The sequence below is a fragment of the Rattus rattus genome, chromosome 1 (assembly GCF_011064425.1).
Source record: "Rattus rattus isolate New Zealand chromosome 1, Rrattus_CSIRO_v1, whole genome shotgun sequence".
NCBI lineage: Eukaryota > Metazoa > Chordata > Mammalia > Rodentia > Muridae > Rattus > Rattus rattus.
This window is the reverse complement of record NC_046154.1, coordinates 195,483,973-195,499,493: the sequence shown is the minus strand read 5'-3', so window position 1 is coordinate 195,499,493 and position 15,521 is coordinate 195,483,973. Positions and strand designations below refer to the sequence as shown.

The window sequence follows — 15,521 nt, the reverse complement described above, 5'->3', positions numbered from 1 at the left end:
TGGATAACAGGAGTGTGTGGAAACAGTTAAAGTATATGATATTTACGTATGAAGATGTCAGAATCAAATCTCTTAGCTTTCACGACGAATAGTGCTACTTTTTTAAAAGATGAGGCAATTAGTTACTCTGTCCTTAGGTTTGTAACTGGGACTAAGGCAGCTGCCTGTTTTCTTGCACGGTCATTATCCCTGAATTGAGGTAGCTTTGTGGTATGGCACATAGATGAAAAAGGAAGGGCTGGAGAGATGGCTCAGTGGTTAAGAGCACTGACTGTTCTTCCAGAGGTCCTGAGTTCAATTCCCAGCAATCACTTGGTGACTCCCGATGCCCTCTTCTGCTGTGTCTGAGGACAGCTGTAGTGTACTCCTATGCATAAATAATTCTTTAAAAAAAAGAAAGAAAGAAAGAAAATAGGTAGATGCATCACAGAACATTGGGACTATCTTTCTACTTCTTTCTGACTCTCTAAAGTATTTTGGTAAGCCTTTGATTGCTTAGTTTTTGTCAACTTGACACAAGTCTGCACTACTTGGAAAAGGGGACCTTCTATTGAGGACTTGCCTACTAAGATTGGTCAGTGGCTAGGTTTATGAGAGACTATCTTTTTAAAAAAATTATTTATTTTATGTATATGAGTGTCTTCATACACACACCAGAAGAGGGCATCAGATCCTATTACAGATGGCTGTGAGCTAGCATGTGGGTGCTGGGAATTGAACTCAGGACATCTGGAAGAGCAGTCAATGTTCTTAACCACTAAGCACTCTCTCCAACCCCGGTGAGAGACTATCTTGATGACAAATAATGTATGTGTTGGGGAGTCGTCCAGCCTACTTTGAGAGGCACCATTCCTAGGCAGCTGGACCTGACCTGTATAAAAACAGACAAAAAAGTGTAATACAAATAAACCCTCTGTGCTGGCTGCTCTGAGTTGTCACCTCTGTGATGGCTATTCTTGGTTGTCATGCTGACTCCATCTGGACTTAACTAAAACCCTAAAATATCATCCCACACCTGTGACAGACCTTTTATTAAATTGAAGTGGAAAGATCCACTTCTTATCCAGGTATTTGAGGGAGGAAGACTCAACTTTAATCCAAAGATAGGAAGACCCACCTCTAATCTGGGCCACACCTTCTGCCGGAAACCTATATAAGAACACAGAGAAAGGAAGTTTTTGCCTTTGCCTGCTTGCTCTTGCAAATGGATAGCAGTCCATTCCTACTTCTTCAGGATTCTAGTATGTATTGAAGACCAGCTGAGACATCCAGTCTAAACTGGATTCTCAGACCCTCCATTTATAGGTAAGCCATTGTTAGATTAGTCTGCCCACAGTCTGTAGTAGGTTCTACTAAATCTCCTTTCTATATATTTAAAGAGAGTCATTCTACCAATTCTGTTACTCCAGAGAACCCTGAATAATATACCATTTCTTTCCTAAATTGCTTCTGGTTAGAATGTTTTATTGCAGTAACAGAAAAAGTAACTGGAACAGCCTGATAAAATTTATATTGAGTTTCTGACCTGCAGAACTGAGGATAAAAAATAATCTGTATTGTTTTGGTCCCTAACAATATTACTAAGTTGTTACAGTAGCAATATGAAATTTAACACACGGTGGTGATAAGGTCATCTATGTGCAACATATAACTTACTATTGTATTTCTCCTAAAGACATTTGGACTTTCTGTACTATGTAGTCTTGAGACAAAAAGATTTTAGAATCTTCTTCAAGAAATTGAGATGTAGGGCTGTAGAGATCTCTCAGTGGTTAAGAGCAACTGTTCATCCAGAGGTCCTGAGTTCAAATCCCAGCAACCACATGGTGGCTCACAACCATCTGTAATGGGATCTGATGCCCTCTTCTGGTGTATCTGAAGACAGCTACAGTGTACTTATATATAATAAATAAATAAATCTTAAGAAAAAAAGAAAACCAGAAATTGAGATGAGCTGGGTGGCAGTGGCAGCGCCACACCTTAAATCCTAGCCCTCAGGAGGCAGAGGCTATCCTTGTCATCACGGTTAGTTCCAGGACAGCCAAGGCTACACAGAGAAACTGTCTCAAAACAAAACCAAAAACAGCCTCCTGCCCCACCAAATAAAAGACTTGTCCATGGTTATTTGGCTAGTCAGCACTGAGTAAACAAACCTGTTTCCAATCTTTTACGAAACAAAAAGGCTGGTATGTAAAAGTGATAGGGAAAGACACGCTGATAACCTTTCTCTTAGTTTGACCCCAAGGATGTCCACAGTGGAGGCAGGGAAATGACTCTCAATGACATTCATCCATGATCCACAGCATGGACATGACCACACATCCATGCGCACACACAGTAAGCACATAAGTAAACATAAAGGAAGCGCTGGACAGAGTCCTATAAGGACTGAGGAGAGAGTAGACTAGCTCCCAATTCCTTGTCCCTTCTCCTACCCCCACATCACAAAAAAACACTTCTCTATCTATACCCTTCTCTGCCTTCACACACAAAAAAAATGATTTGTGCAACTTGTGACTAGGTGTTTATGGATTAAAGGAGAATGGAAAAAAATAAGTGTTGGAGTTATTATATTTTTTTCTTTTTATTTTTCACAAATATTTTAAAGCTTGAAAATTGTCAAGTAAAAAGGTACTCTGAAAGTTACATCTGAAAAAAATAATTGAAACATTTTTTCTATTTACTTATTTATTCTTATTTACATAGGGTCCTGTGTAGCCCTGGCTGTCCTGGAGCTAGCTCTGTAGATCAGGCTGTTCTTGAACTTTGGAGACCCAACTGCCTCTGCTTCCTGAATGCCCCAGAGCCTGACATCAAAACATTCTTAAGATAGTGTATGAGCAATCATCTGGCAGAGAAGTAGAAAGGATGGGACCTCTTTATCAAAAGTGAGTCTACAGTTGAGGGAATTATCAGATCTCAAAATGTAGCTGAGGGATGAAGCTGTGTTTCTTTTTTTTTTTTACTGTTTTGGTTTGTTCTGGCTTTTGAGACAAGAGTTTCTCTGTGTAGCCTGGCTGTCCTGGAATTCGTTCTGTAGACCAAGCTGGCCTGAAACTCACAGAGATCCACCTGCCTCTGCCTCCCAAGTGCTGTGACCACCACCACTCAGAATGCATTTGACTTCTAATTAAGCAAAATTTGGAGTTTAGGGCTTTTCAACAGTGGTGGTCACCGTTAAGTCCTGTTTTCCTGTTTGTACAATGCTCCATAGTGCTGGATTCTCTTCCAGGGTACGGGTCTGAGTCCCAGCACCCATGTGATGGTTCACAACCCTATCTAATACCATCTTAGTCAACTGATACCCCTTTTTTGGGTCCTCCCAGGTCACTGCACATGTGTAGTACACAGACTATATGCAGGCAAAACACCCCAACATATAAAAAAATTAAAAAATGTTTATTCAGATTAAGAGGTTAGTCTCTGTGACTGCAACTTTTACAGACATAGATGGTTTTTTTTGATGATTTCAGACCAGTCTGAATCTGGTGGTTTTTTGTTTTTGTTTTCTTAATAAATGTTAACTTATTTATTTGTTTGGCAGGGTTGGGGTGGAGGTAGGAGTAGCTAAACAGAGGTACTGAGTAGATCAGAGGACTATTTTAAGAGGATTTGGGGCATATACCCAAAAGATGCCCCAACATATAAAAAAGACACGTGCTCCACTATGTTCATCGCAGCCTTATTTATAATAGCCAGAAGCTGGAAAGAACCCAGATGCCCTTCAACAGAGGAATGGATACAGAAAATGTGGTACATCCACACAATGGAATATTACTCAGCTATCAAAAACAATGACTTTATGAAATTCGTAGGCAAATGGTTGGAACTGGAAAATATCATCCTGAGTGAGCTAACCCAATCACAGAAAGACATACATGGTATGTACTCATTGATAAGTGGCTATTAGCCCAAATGCTTGAGTTACCCTAGATGCCTAGAACAAATGAAACTCAAGACGGATGATCAAAATGTGAGTGCAGATCGCTCATGAGAGACACAGCCAGAATACAGCAAATACAGAGGCGTATGCCAGCAGGAAACCACTGAACTGAGAACGGGACCCCTGTTGAAGGAATCAGAGAAAGAACTGGAAGAGCTTGAAGGAGCTCGAGACCCCATATGTACAGCAATGCCAACCAACCAGAGCTTCCAGGGACTAAGCCACTACCCAAAGACTATACATGGACTGACCCTGGACTCTGACCTCGTAGGTTGCAATGAATATCCTATTAAGAGCACCAGTGGAAGGGGAAGCCCTGGGTCCTGCTAAGACTGAACCCTAGTGAACTAGACTGTTGGGGAGAGGGCAGCAATGGGGGAGGGTTGGAGGGGAACACCCATAAGGAAGGGGAGGGGGGAGGGGGATGTTTGCCCGGAAACCGGAAAGGGAATAACATTCGAAATGTATATAAGAAATACTCAAGTTAATAAAAAAAAAAAAGAAAAAATAAAAAAATACTCCAAAATAAAAAAAAAAAAAAAAAGAGGATTTGGCTCCATTCTCTCTATTCTCCTTCAGAGTGCTGGGGGGCACTGAATCAAGCACGCAGGCAGCTGAGTGACCTGTTGAGTTTTTAAATGGGAAGGAAAGAAATGGGTGGAGCCGTTGGAAATAGAGATCTCTGAATCATCGGTGTTAAAAGGCGTGCACCTTTACAAGTCATGCAAACCCAGTTAAGTAACTTAAGTTCTATGAGACCTTAGTTCTCTCATCTGTAAAACGGGTTGCTTGGACTTCACGCCACCTTTTTAATTTCGCTTATAGCTCAGCATTCTGAACCCAGGAGTTAGTTGATTTAGGATACATCTACTCTGTTGTATGCGCTCTAAAATGAGGATAGAAGACTCTGAACGATGCCTGGGGATAACCTACTACAGACATAAAAAAGGTAAAAGCAAAGGCAATGGGGGAGGAAGGAGGAGGAGGAGGGAAGAAGCGAAAAGATGCTTATAACTACATAAAGATAGATGCAAACGTGCAATATGCAAATAATTCAAGGTAACCACAAAATTCAGTTGTCTGAAGAAGCAAAAATAAGACATTGACCAGGGCATCACATTCTGTTTTTAATTGTGTATACATAGCTCCCATCTCTCGAGACCTTGGAAGCAAAAAACGTAGGAAAAAATAAGAACATACACACACACACACACACACATACACACACACACACACACGCACACGCACGCACATATGCAGTTTGAAAAGACATTCTCTGGAAATAAGCGGGTTTCATGGCGTGCGGGATGGCGGGGAAATCACGCCCCTTCCCCAGCCGCGGCTCAACCCTGCACACAAAGGAACTAGTTAGCGCCTCAGAACCGCCACGGACCCTCAGCGGAGTCCTCTGTCAGCACCAGCGGGCCGCTGCACCCTCGTCTCCGCCCCTCGGAAGTGACGTAGAGCGCCCCGCCCCCACCGCTAGATCCGCTGCTGCTGCCTCGGCGGGCCGACCTGCAGGAGGCGGCGGCGGCGGCGGCCGAGGCCGAGGGAAGATGGCGGACGGTGTGGACCACATAGACATTTACGCGGATGTGGGGGAAGAGTTCAACCAGGTACGTGAGGGTCCGGGCTCCGCCGCCAACGCGGACGGTGCCGCGGCCTGGACGCTTGGCTGACCAGGGCCGTCGCGGCCCGCGAGCCGGCTTCGCTGCAGACCGTGCGCCCTTGGCGCCTCCGGGCCGCGCCGCCGTGCGCGACGTCCCCTCACCCCTTGTTCTCGCGCGTCGTTTTGCGGGCCGCGGGCTCTGGAGCGCGGGGCCCGTCGCCGTGCAGCGGCCGCCGCCGCCCGCTCCTTTCTCAGGACGGCTTCACGCCCCATTGTTGGCTAGGTGGCGGGCGCTTCCCGCCGAGCTAGGCCGCGTGTGCGGGGCGGGGAGAACGGGCCGCCGCGCCCCCTCCCCCGCTGCCGGCCTGAGGGGAAGCCCTGGCTGGGCGCGCGCTCGCCGCCTCCATCCTGGCCCTGCCTGCCGCTTCGGGTTCCGATTCCTCCCGCCGCTCCATTTTGTGTCTCTGTCCGCGCACGGTCGCCTCATGGAAGGCCGCGTTCACAGCCCTTTGTATCCCGCGCGCCCGCTCTCCCTGGGCTCCTGCTCGCGTTTGCGACGGATTTCGGTGTGGCGCCCAGGTCCTTGCTCACCGGTCCCCTAGGGATGGCTGCTTAGGTTTGGTTACGTCTGCAACAAGTCATCTGACTTTTGGACCCACCGATCGCGTTTAAAAGTCGGTGCGGCGGCCCACCTTGGTAGTCGAGGACTTGCAGAGCCTCCGAGGCCCAGTCCTTGGCCTTTGTGAAAAAAAAATATCGCCAAAGACTTGGAAGCGCGGTGGTTGGACAGAACAAAAAGATGGTGGATGCTGGTACCTAGCTTAACTGATCAGAGAGGCTGAAACGGAGACCGGCCGCCACTCGGTAGTGTAGCTGACAAGTCGTTGTGGACGTGACTGTAGTTTGAAAGCGAAGTGTTTGCCCTGTGGGCTCTGCTTCACGGTTTGAAAGGCTGGAGAAAGTGAGACGTGTAACGTTTTCCGGTCTCACCGGCCTCGGATACACAGAACTGCTAGTTCTGTTGTCTGGTGATGAATATCCTTGAAACGGTTGATTGCCAGAGTTTGTAACCTCTGTTTAGCCTTTTACTCTCCTCATATATTTTTTTAAATTGCATTTCGTATATTCACGTTTTTCAAATTACATCCAACCACATTAACAAATTCCAAGGTTCCGGTGAGAACCTTAGTAAAATGCCATTGGTTTATATTGTGTTTGCTTTCTATTTATGACTAGGGATATAAGACTTAAAAACAGTGGAAACTCTTAAATCCTTACTGCTTTGTTTTTCAAGAATGTGCCTTTGGCTTAAATATTAGAAAAGAAAAGCAAATTTTGACAGGGTTTGAATTACTGCTGACAAAAACAAGAGTTTCTCTGTGTAGTCCTGGTTGTTCTGGAACTCATTCTATAGACTAAACTGGCCTCGATCTTAGAGATCCTCCTGCCTCTGCCTCCCGAGTGCCTGGCGAGATTAAACTTTTTTTGACACCAACGAAGAACTACAGGCCGTGGTTTTTTGTTTTTTTGTTTTTTTTTTTTTTTTTTAATAAATGTAGCTTTTCATTGACTTGTGCTTTTAGCATTGTATCTGATATATGGTTGTGTACTTTTATAAGTAAAATCCTTGTAGGTTTAAGTAGGTTAGTTGGGAGATCTAAGTAACTTTTCCCAAACCTCTTGTTTGGGTAAGCACTCTGCCCCTGAGCTATAGCCTCACTGCAGAGTTGTTTGCTACTGGTTGCGTATGAATTATGCTTGCTCTGAATTACCGAACAAAAAAAGTAGCCACAAAAAGATTGCCAGTTATTTTAAGATTTGTTATGTTTTCTGTAAGTGTTACTATCATTTTCTGAGATCCTACCAGAATTAAAAGAAACAACAAAATTATTGACTTAATCTTCTGATCTCCCTCCCTTTGTTGTTTTTTGTTTATTTGGGTTTTTTTTCCCATCTTGTAGCTCTGGTTGACCTAGAACTTGCTGTGTATTCCAGGTTTACTTTTTTTTTTTAATTTGTGATTGCACCTGCTGCCTCACCGGCCAGTGCTGGGATTACAGCCTGTGCAACCTGTCTGCTCTCTTGCTCGTTTTCCCCCCCTTACTGTTGGGAGTTTGCCCTCAGGCCCTTGCACAGGCTAGGCACTTGACTCTGTGCAACATCCCCAGTAATCTGTTCTCTCTTAATAGGTGATAACCTTATTTCTACTAGCTGCTGTAGTAACCAGTGTGATTATTTGATTGTAATTGAACAAAATATTTTTCAGAGCTAATCATTAGACGTTTTAAATTATTTTGGGTTCTAAACATCTATAAGTGTTTGGTTTTTTTTTTTGTTTTGTTTTTTTTTTTTACCTTTTTCTTTATCTTTTTCCTTTTTTTTTTTTTTTTTAAATGTATGAGTCTTTACTAGCATACATGCCTGCGCTGTGTGGGTGCCTGGTGCCAAAGGAGACCAGAAGAGGGAGTTAGATTTCCTGGAACTAGAATTACAGAGAGGGTTGAGAGCAACCATGTAGGTGCTGGGGATTAAATGTGAGTGCTCTGAAGAGCAGCCTGTGTTCTAACCCTTGAGCCATCTCCCTAGCCCCTAAGACATCTTTTGTTCTCTAGTGTGAGCTGCAGTTTTAATTGTGCTTGAAATTTCCTCTAGTCGCTAGTCTCTTTTTACTATTTAAAATAGTATACTTTTTATAAAAGCCTTTTGCATTTTGGCAAAGCACAATAAATTGCAGAAAGTATGAGACTGAGTATTAAGCTTATATTGGGGGTAGGATGATATTTAGGTTAGTGTATTTACTTTCTTTACTAGGTAATTTTTTTAAAAAAAGATTTATGTATATGAGTATGCTGTCTTCAGACACACCAGAAGAGGGCATCAGATCCCATTACGGATGGTAGTGAGCCACCATGTAGTTGCTGGGAATTGAACTCAGGACCCCTGGAAGAGCAGACAGGGCTCTTAACTGCTGAGCTATCTCTCCATCCCCTTTACTAGGTAATTTTAAGAATGGAGAATAAATATGAGAAGGTTGATTCCTAACAACTTTTATCATGGACAAATTTGAGAGTGCTTGCTCATTGGAGGGAGAATATGAACTACTTCTGAATCTACACTGCTTGTACTGACTTTGGAGTTACAAAGAAAGCAGTCCTTCCCATCCCAAGATGTACTTTTCTTTTATGTTTACGGATTGTTTACATGTGTGTGTGTATGTATGTATGTATGTATGTATGTATGTATGTATGTATACCTTGTGCATTTCTGGTACCCATGGAAGGCAGAAGAGGGCATCAGAACCTCTGGAACTGAAGTTACAGATGGACCATGAAGGTGCTAGGAACTAAACCAAGGTTCTTTAATTAGGCATGCTTAATTTATATTCTGTACAATCAAATAATATATATTTTGTTTATCTGGGGGTCAGTCAGAAGCAGTTTATGTAGTGTAGTGTCTATCAGATTGTGGATCAATGATAGCAAGAAGTACTGATTTAGTTACCTGCTCACCTAACTTTAAAAGCAAATGGAGGCAGTGGCTGGGGTTGGGGTATCAGTTTGTAAGTAAGGGCTTAGATGTCCGTCCCCATAAGTCTAGTTTTATTGAGTGAATCATTTCACTTTATACTTAGTCATTGTATATTCACTGTAAAGCATCTATTACCCTGTGAAACTTTATGATATGCTTAATGAAAATATCTTAAAGATAAATCTATAGAGGATGGAGAGATGGCATAATAGTTAAGATCTAATTTAATATTTTACAGGAATTATAAAATTAATCCCCTATCATATCCATAATGTGATACTTATGGGAAAAAAGAATCCACACTTTCTGTATCCTAGAATTCAACTGGAATCAAAAGTACTGGCTGGGTGAAATGCACTTATACTGCATATGTACAGGCTTCTTGACATTGTTCCTTAAACCAATACAGTCAGTCACTTTATGTAAACATTTACAGTATGTTAGTTTAAAAAAACCTTGAGATAATTTAAAGTATGTGAAAAGATGTATAGTTTATATGCAAATACTGTATCATTTTATATAAGAGGGTTAAACATTCTGAATAGATTGGAGAGGATATGTTGGAACCAGTTTCTTGCTACTGGGTTTTCCTCTTACATAGTATTGAGTACATTTTGTCATGCAAAGTATAGCTCCCCTTCTCTTATAGTGAAATAACTATCCTTTAAATGGAATGACTTAATGCTTTTTTTCAAAAAGATTTACTTATTATATATGAGTCACTGTAGCTGCCTTAAGACACACCAGAAGAAGGCATCATTATAAATGGTTGTGAGCCACCATGTGGTTGGTTGCTGGGACTTGAACTCAGGACTTCAGGAAGTTAAGTGCAGTCAGTTCTCTTAACCACTGAGCCATCTCGCCAGCCCTAATGCTTTTTTAAATACAGGGTTGGGTTTTTTTTTTTTTTTTTTAATAGGTGCTGTCCTTTACTGGTAGTACCAATAGTGCACAAATGGTATTAACTGTGATTCTAGTGTGTCAGGGAAAATGGGTACTTTAATGGCTCTATCAGGATAATCCCAATGACGGTAAATATTATATGCAGTTCATCTGAGGTAGTAAAAAAATATATGGTATGATTGGGGGAAATTGTGTAAAAATCTTGAAGGAAGGGAAATAGTGCTAATGAAAAAGATTAAAACATTTCCTAAGAAAATGAGTGAGATATTGGTCATTTTTCTGTCCACCATACTTTTAAGTCTGTTCTTTGACTGGGAAACAGTTTTGTGTATCATGTAGGAGGAAAGCAGTCATCCTGTAATGCAAAATCTTGAGAGAGTGACCCCTCCCTTTTCTTTTCTTTTCTTTTCTTTTTCTTTTTCTTTTCTTTTTTTTCTCCCCCCGCAGCAAAGGCTTGCTTGCCTTTTGTGTCCTAGGCTTGCTTTTGCCCCAGTGTCCCAAATGCTAGAATTACAGGACCTTCAAAGCTGGGCTTAACAACCATTACTGGGTTTTGATGCCTTGCTTGCCATTAGAGTGATTATAGTGATTCAGAATAGTAGGGATTGAGAAAAATTACTTTGTTACTCTTTTCACAAACCTTAAGGGCTGTTCTTTTGTTTCATTTGTTTGTTTTGTTTTGTATCTTTGAGACGTGGTCTCACTATGCCCTGGAAACTATTATGTAGACCAAGATAGCCTCAAACTCACAGATCATCTACCTACCTGACTTGCCTCCAAGTGCCGAGATTAAAGGCATTGACATCATTCCCAACTGCCTAATAGCTGTTCTTTCTAGGTATGCACCTTTATTGATGATTAGATCCTAGAATCATGAATAAGGCTGGGTGACTTTTGGAATCTGAAATTTCAGATGTATTGAAATTTTCCATTTTTGAACACCATTAAATGTATTTGAAAAAAGACTTCACGTGACAGAACTTGATGCTATTGATTGCCTTTGCCAGTGGAAAGGCTTTAGTTTATTTAGTACGTCTTCAGAGCTCATTTTTATTTGACTGGTGATAGGCATTTTGCTTAATTTCAGAGTATATACCTTTTCTACTTGAAGTAGTTACACTTGAATGTATTCTAGATTTTTAAAAAAATCATCTAAAAAGGGAAGAATAGGGAAACTTTTAAGTATCCTTTGAGGTGCTTTCTTAGCAATGGCAATATTTGTAACAGATTCATTAATTTTTTTTTCACCACGTCCAATGTATACCCTTGGGGTTAAGAATACTGTTTGAGGTCTTAGAACACAGCTAACTAGTCCATGTGGAGATCAAACCCCAGGACCATGGTCTCAATTAGCATCACTTTAACCACTTGGAAGCAATCCAACAACCAGACAAAATGGCTGATTATGGTCTTCCTCATGAATGTGGAAAATATGCTTGGTGTCACTGTAGGAAGTCGTGGGCATAAAAAATAGCAATTGTAGCGCCCAGGTTAGTGTAGCTTCAATTGCGGCTTATAAATGATGGTCTACTTATGTAAACATTTTCACTTATTTATAACTAATGAAAAATTATATCTTAATCTTTTCCTGAAAGTAGAAATTTAAAAACTTTTAGTCTTGCTTTCTTTTTTACTCTCCCTCAGACTGTAATTTGTAATTAGTCTCTGCTGCCTGTGTGGTAATTATTCACAACTGCCTGTGAATAATTATAATAATTTTACTTGATGTTCAGAACCATGATTGTACAAGTGCCCAACTATACCGTTTCTTAATATTTTTTAAGAATATGGAGCTACTGTTGTAGCCACATAACCAGAAAAGGTTCAGCTAACATCACAGAGCTTACTCTCCTTTTTTCTGAGTTTTACTGTCAATGCAGTTTGAGTAGCTCCTTTGTGTGATAAAAACTCATCACTGAGGTGTGGTATTTTAGCATTGTTGTGCATTAAAATCAATGGCATCGTTCGGTGACTTATCTTAATTTCTGCCTTTTGCTGAAGGTGGCTTTTCTTTGATTTACCTTGATAACTTAAGTCTCATTAACTTACAGACTTATTTAACGTGTTAGCTCTTATTAACTTGTAAATCTTAAGAGTTACAGACATCCTGCCTTGTGATAAGTAAAGTTAGTATGTAATATTAAATTTAGAAAGTTACATAGTTCATTATTCATGGTTACCTAACAAAAAAAAAACAGTGGAAAATTGAGGTCTCTATTGCTTTGTGAATAGTGTTTTCTAGGTTTTTTTCTTCCCTTTCTCTTTAAAAATTAAGTCTTATTTTGGCTTTTTGTTGAAAGGTGGAACAATAGCCCTGCACTCTTGGTGCCTACAGTATCTTTTGATCATATAGCAAATTTTTACTTGGTCATCATTATGTTCTCTAAAACTAGCTCTTGTATGCCATTTATATGCCAGTTCCTAGTACATTGTACACATGAGAGATTGTTATGACTAGCTATATCTCTTTTTTTTTTTTTTTTCTTTTTTTCGGAGCTGGGGACCGAACCCAGGGCCTTGCACTTGCTGGGCAAGCACTCTACCACTGAGCTAAATCCCCAACCCCTAGCTATATCTCTTAAGTTGCTTTTTTCTCTCTCAGATTTCCCTCAGTAGGGTAGAATAGTTCACATTGATATTGGTAGGATAACTTGGTCGTGGAAAGGGATATTGAGAAATTGAATTACTTTTTTCCTCCTCAGGTCAGTTTCTTTGTTCTTTTCCTCTTCCTGGCTTACTTATCTGCTAGGCATGTGAGTGACATCCTAGCAATGCTTTGATTCTGCTGGTGACAGTGGCAGTTGTACTAACTCCTATGTGTATACTTTTCATTTGCTAATGTACCTGGCTAGATTTTAAAAGTCAGGTAAGTAGTAGCTCTTTGTTTACTGAGAATAATACAATCATTGCAAGATATTACTTTGAATAGCTTTATGTATTTTTTATTTCAATAGATAATTAAGACTTTGAAACATGTATATATCATATCTATCTCTATGTGTGTGTATTTTAGTCACCTATGGCTTAGCTTATAAAAACATTAGTAGGGGTTGGGGATTTAGCTCAGTGGTAGAGCACTTGCCTAGCAAGCGCAAGGCCCTGGGCTCAGTCCCCACCTCCGGAAAAAAAGAAAAGGAAAAAAAAACCCATTAGTGTTCTCAGAGTAGATAAATAAGATCTGAATACCAAAGAAAAACTGGTGTCTCACATGTGGTCCGTAGTAAAGACTTATAGTAATACCTTTGTGTGTGTGTGTGAGATGGTATTATGACAAATACTCTTTGGAAACTTGTCTATTTGCATTTATGTGTGGTTACTTTTAAGAATATTTTCAAGGAAGGTGTTAGTTAAGTCACCAAGAACACATCTATTATATAAAATAAGAGACTTGTATTAAGATCTTTGGGCCTTTTCCTGTCTGAGATTTTTAAAATAAGAAAGTTGAATGAATCGGTATTCACATTTATTTACTATTCTGACTCATATAATCTAATGTTATTTCTGTGTCTTAGGAAGCGGAATATGGTGGGCATGATCAGATAGATTTGTATGATGATGTCATCTCTCCATCTGCAAATAATGGCGATGCCCCAGAAGACCGGGACTACATGGATACTCTTCCACCAACTGTTGGTGATGATGTGGGTAAAGGGGCAGCACCAAACGTTGTCTATACTTACACTGGAAAGAGAATCGCATTGTATATTGGAAATCTAACATGGGTAAGTAAACACAGATTGTTGGCAGTCATTTGAACTGATCTAGCAGTACATCGTTTTGCCCAGCTTTTAAAAAAAAATAGACATTACAATATAAAAAAATTAATTTTTTTCATGTTTGCCCAAGTGATGAGAAGGGCAAAACCAACTTCTTTTAAAAAGACATTGAAGTTAATATAATTTGAAATTTTGTAGCCTGGTTTGGGGATATTCTACTTGAGTTTGCAATTGTGTTCACTCACCCTTTTTACATTCCTACCAGTTTCACCAAGAAAATTGTTCACGCAGGAACTCAAATTAGGAATTGGACAAAGAAAGATAAAATGCCACTATAGTTTTAAAAATATTCCTTATTCTAATTCATATTATAAATTTAAGTTTCATTTCTGACTTTAATTTGAAATTAGTTAGAAGTTGTTAGAAACTTTAAAACTTTAACTTGTTGCCTGGATATATTTTGTATTTTAATTGTGTTGTTGATAAGATTCTGAGACTATTGGTAAAATTCCTCATGAGCACTTGTCTGTTAGCATCAGACCCTACAGTCACTAAAGCAGTTCTAGAAATGTCTTTATCTCAGCTATTATATTGGAAAGTTAAAAGTTATAGCAACATGTTGACTTCTACCCTGCTTATAGAATTTTATGTGAAAATATTTAACTTCACATTGTTTTGATTTTATTTTATGTATATTGGTATTTGTGTATGCATGCTGATGCACCACATGTATATAGTCACTCGGGCCAGAAGAGGGTATCAGATTTCCTGGGACTGGAGTTACATGGTTGTGAGCCATTTTGTGGATGTTGGGAATTGAATTTGAGGTCCTCCATGGGGCCTTCTCTCTGGCCCTCACATTGACCGAGTCTCCTGTCATCCAGTCTGAACAGTCCTCACAAAATTGGAGTAATGGCAGTGTAACTTGAGATTTAGCTGCTAAATAATTGGTGGTGCACACCTTTAATCTCAGCACTGGGGAAACACAGGCAGGGGGAGCTCTGAGTTTGACGGCCAGCCCAGTCTACACAGTTAGGTCCAAGATTACATAGTGAGATCCTATCTTAAAAAAACAAAACAAAAAATGGTGTTCTTGTTGGGTTTGGTGGTACATGCCTGGGGAGGCTGATCTTGAGTTCCAGGACAGCCTGGTCTGCATAGTGAGTTCCAGGATAGCCATGGCTACACAAAAACCCTATCTCAAAAAAAAGTAAAAAAAGGAATTGGTATATGCTTATGTTTCGTGACTTTGAATAAGGGGTTTATCCCATACTCTGTTGCATCTTATGAAAATAGTGACTTAGGTAAGAGTTAAGTGTTTGATATTAAATTGGTATTAGTTACCTTCTGTAGTATGGTAGGTACTATATACTATACAGTATCTCTGCTTAGATTTGCAAAAATAAAAAAAAATTTCCTTTATCACTTGTTTACCTTTAAATGTTAAATTCAGTAATAAAACCTGAATATGTCTTAATGGCTAATAAGGGGAAATGTCTTGCAGTGGACAACAGATGAGGACCTAACTGAAGCAGTTCATTCTTTGGGAGTAAATGATATTTTGGAGATAAAATTTTTTGAAAATCGGGCAAATGGACAATCAAAGGGGTAAGAATTTAATTTTTCCTAATGTAATCTGATAGTGACTGCAAGTTAGTTTGCCTTAGGTTCAATGCTGATGACACACGTGTAGATGACATCTCTGCACTGACAGATGGCTTAGGTAGTAAAAGTCCTTGCGGCACAAACCTGACAATCTCAGTTCCTAGGAAGCCACATGAACACACTAGGAGGAAGATCTTAGGCAGAGGTTCTCACTTGA

The 15,521-nt window shown here is 40.2% G+C and overlaps 1 protein-coding gene across 6 annotated transcripts in view; it reads left to right on the top strand.

The window, feature by feature from the left end:
- The first annotated feature begins 5,423 nt into the window (after window positions 1-5,423).
- Cpsf6 (cleavage and polyadenylation specific factor 6) overlaps window positions 5,424-15,521 on the top strand; it is a 30,891-nt gene continuing 20,793 nt past the window's right edge. For 2 of the 6 annotated variants that reach the window (XM_032912787.1, XM_032912795.1), the window contains exons 1-3: window positions 5,425-5,559; window positions 13,496-13,705; window positions 15,204-15,307. In XM_032912787.1, the coding sequence (XP_032768678.1) occupies window positions 5,500-5,559; window positions 13,496-13,705; window positions 15,204-15,307 (374 nt within the window). In that variant the 5' untranslated portion in view covers window positions 5,425-5,499. Of the gene's footprint in view, window positions 5,560-13,495; window positions 13,706-15,203; window positions 15,308-15,521 lie in introns of all 6 variants that reach the window. The other 4 variants (XM_032912803.1, XM_032912827.1, XM_032912819.1 and 1 more) reach the window with 3 other exon arrangements.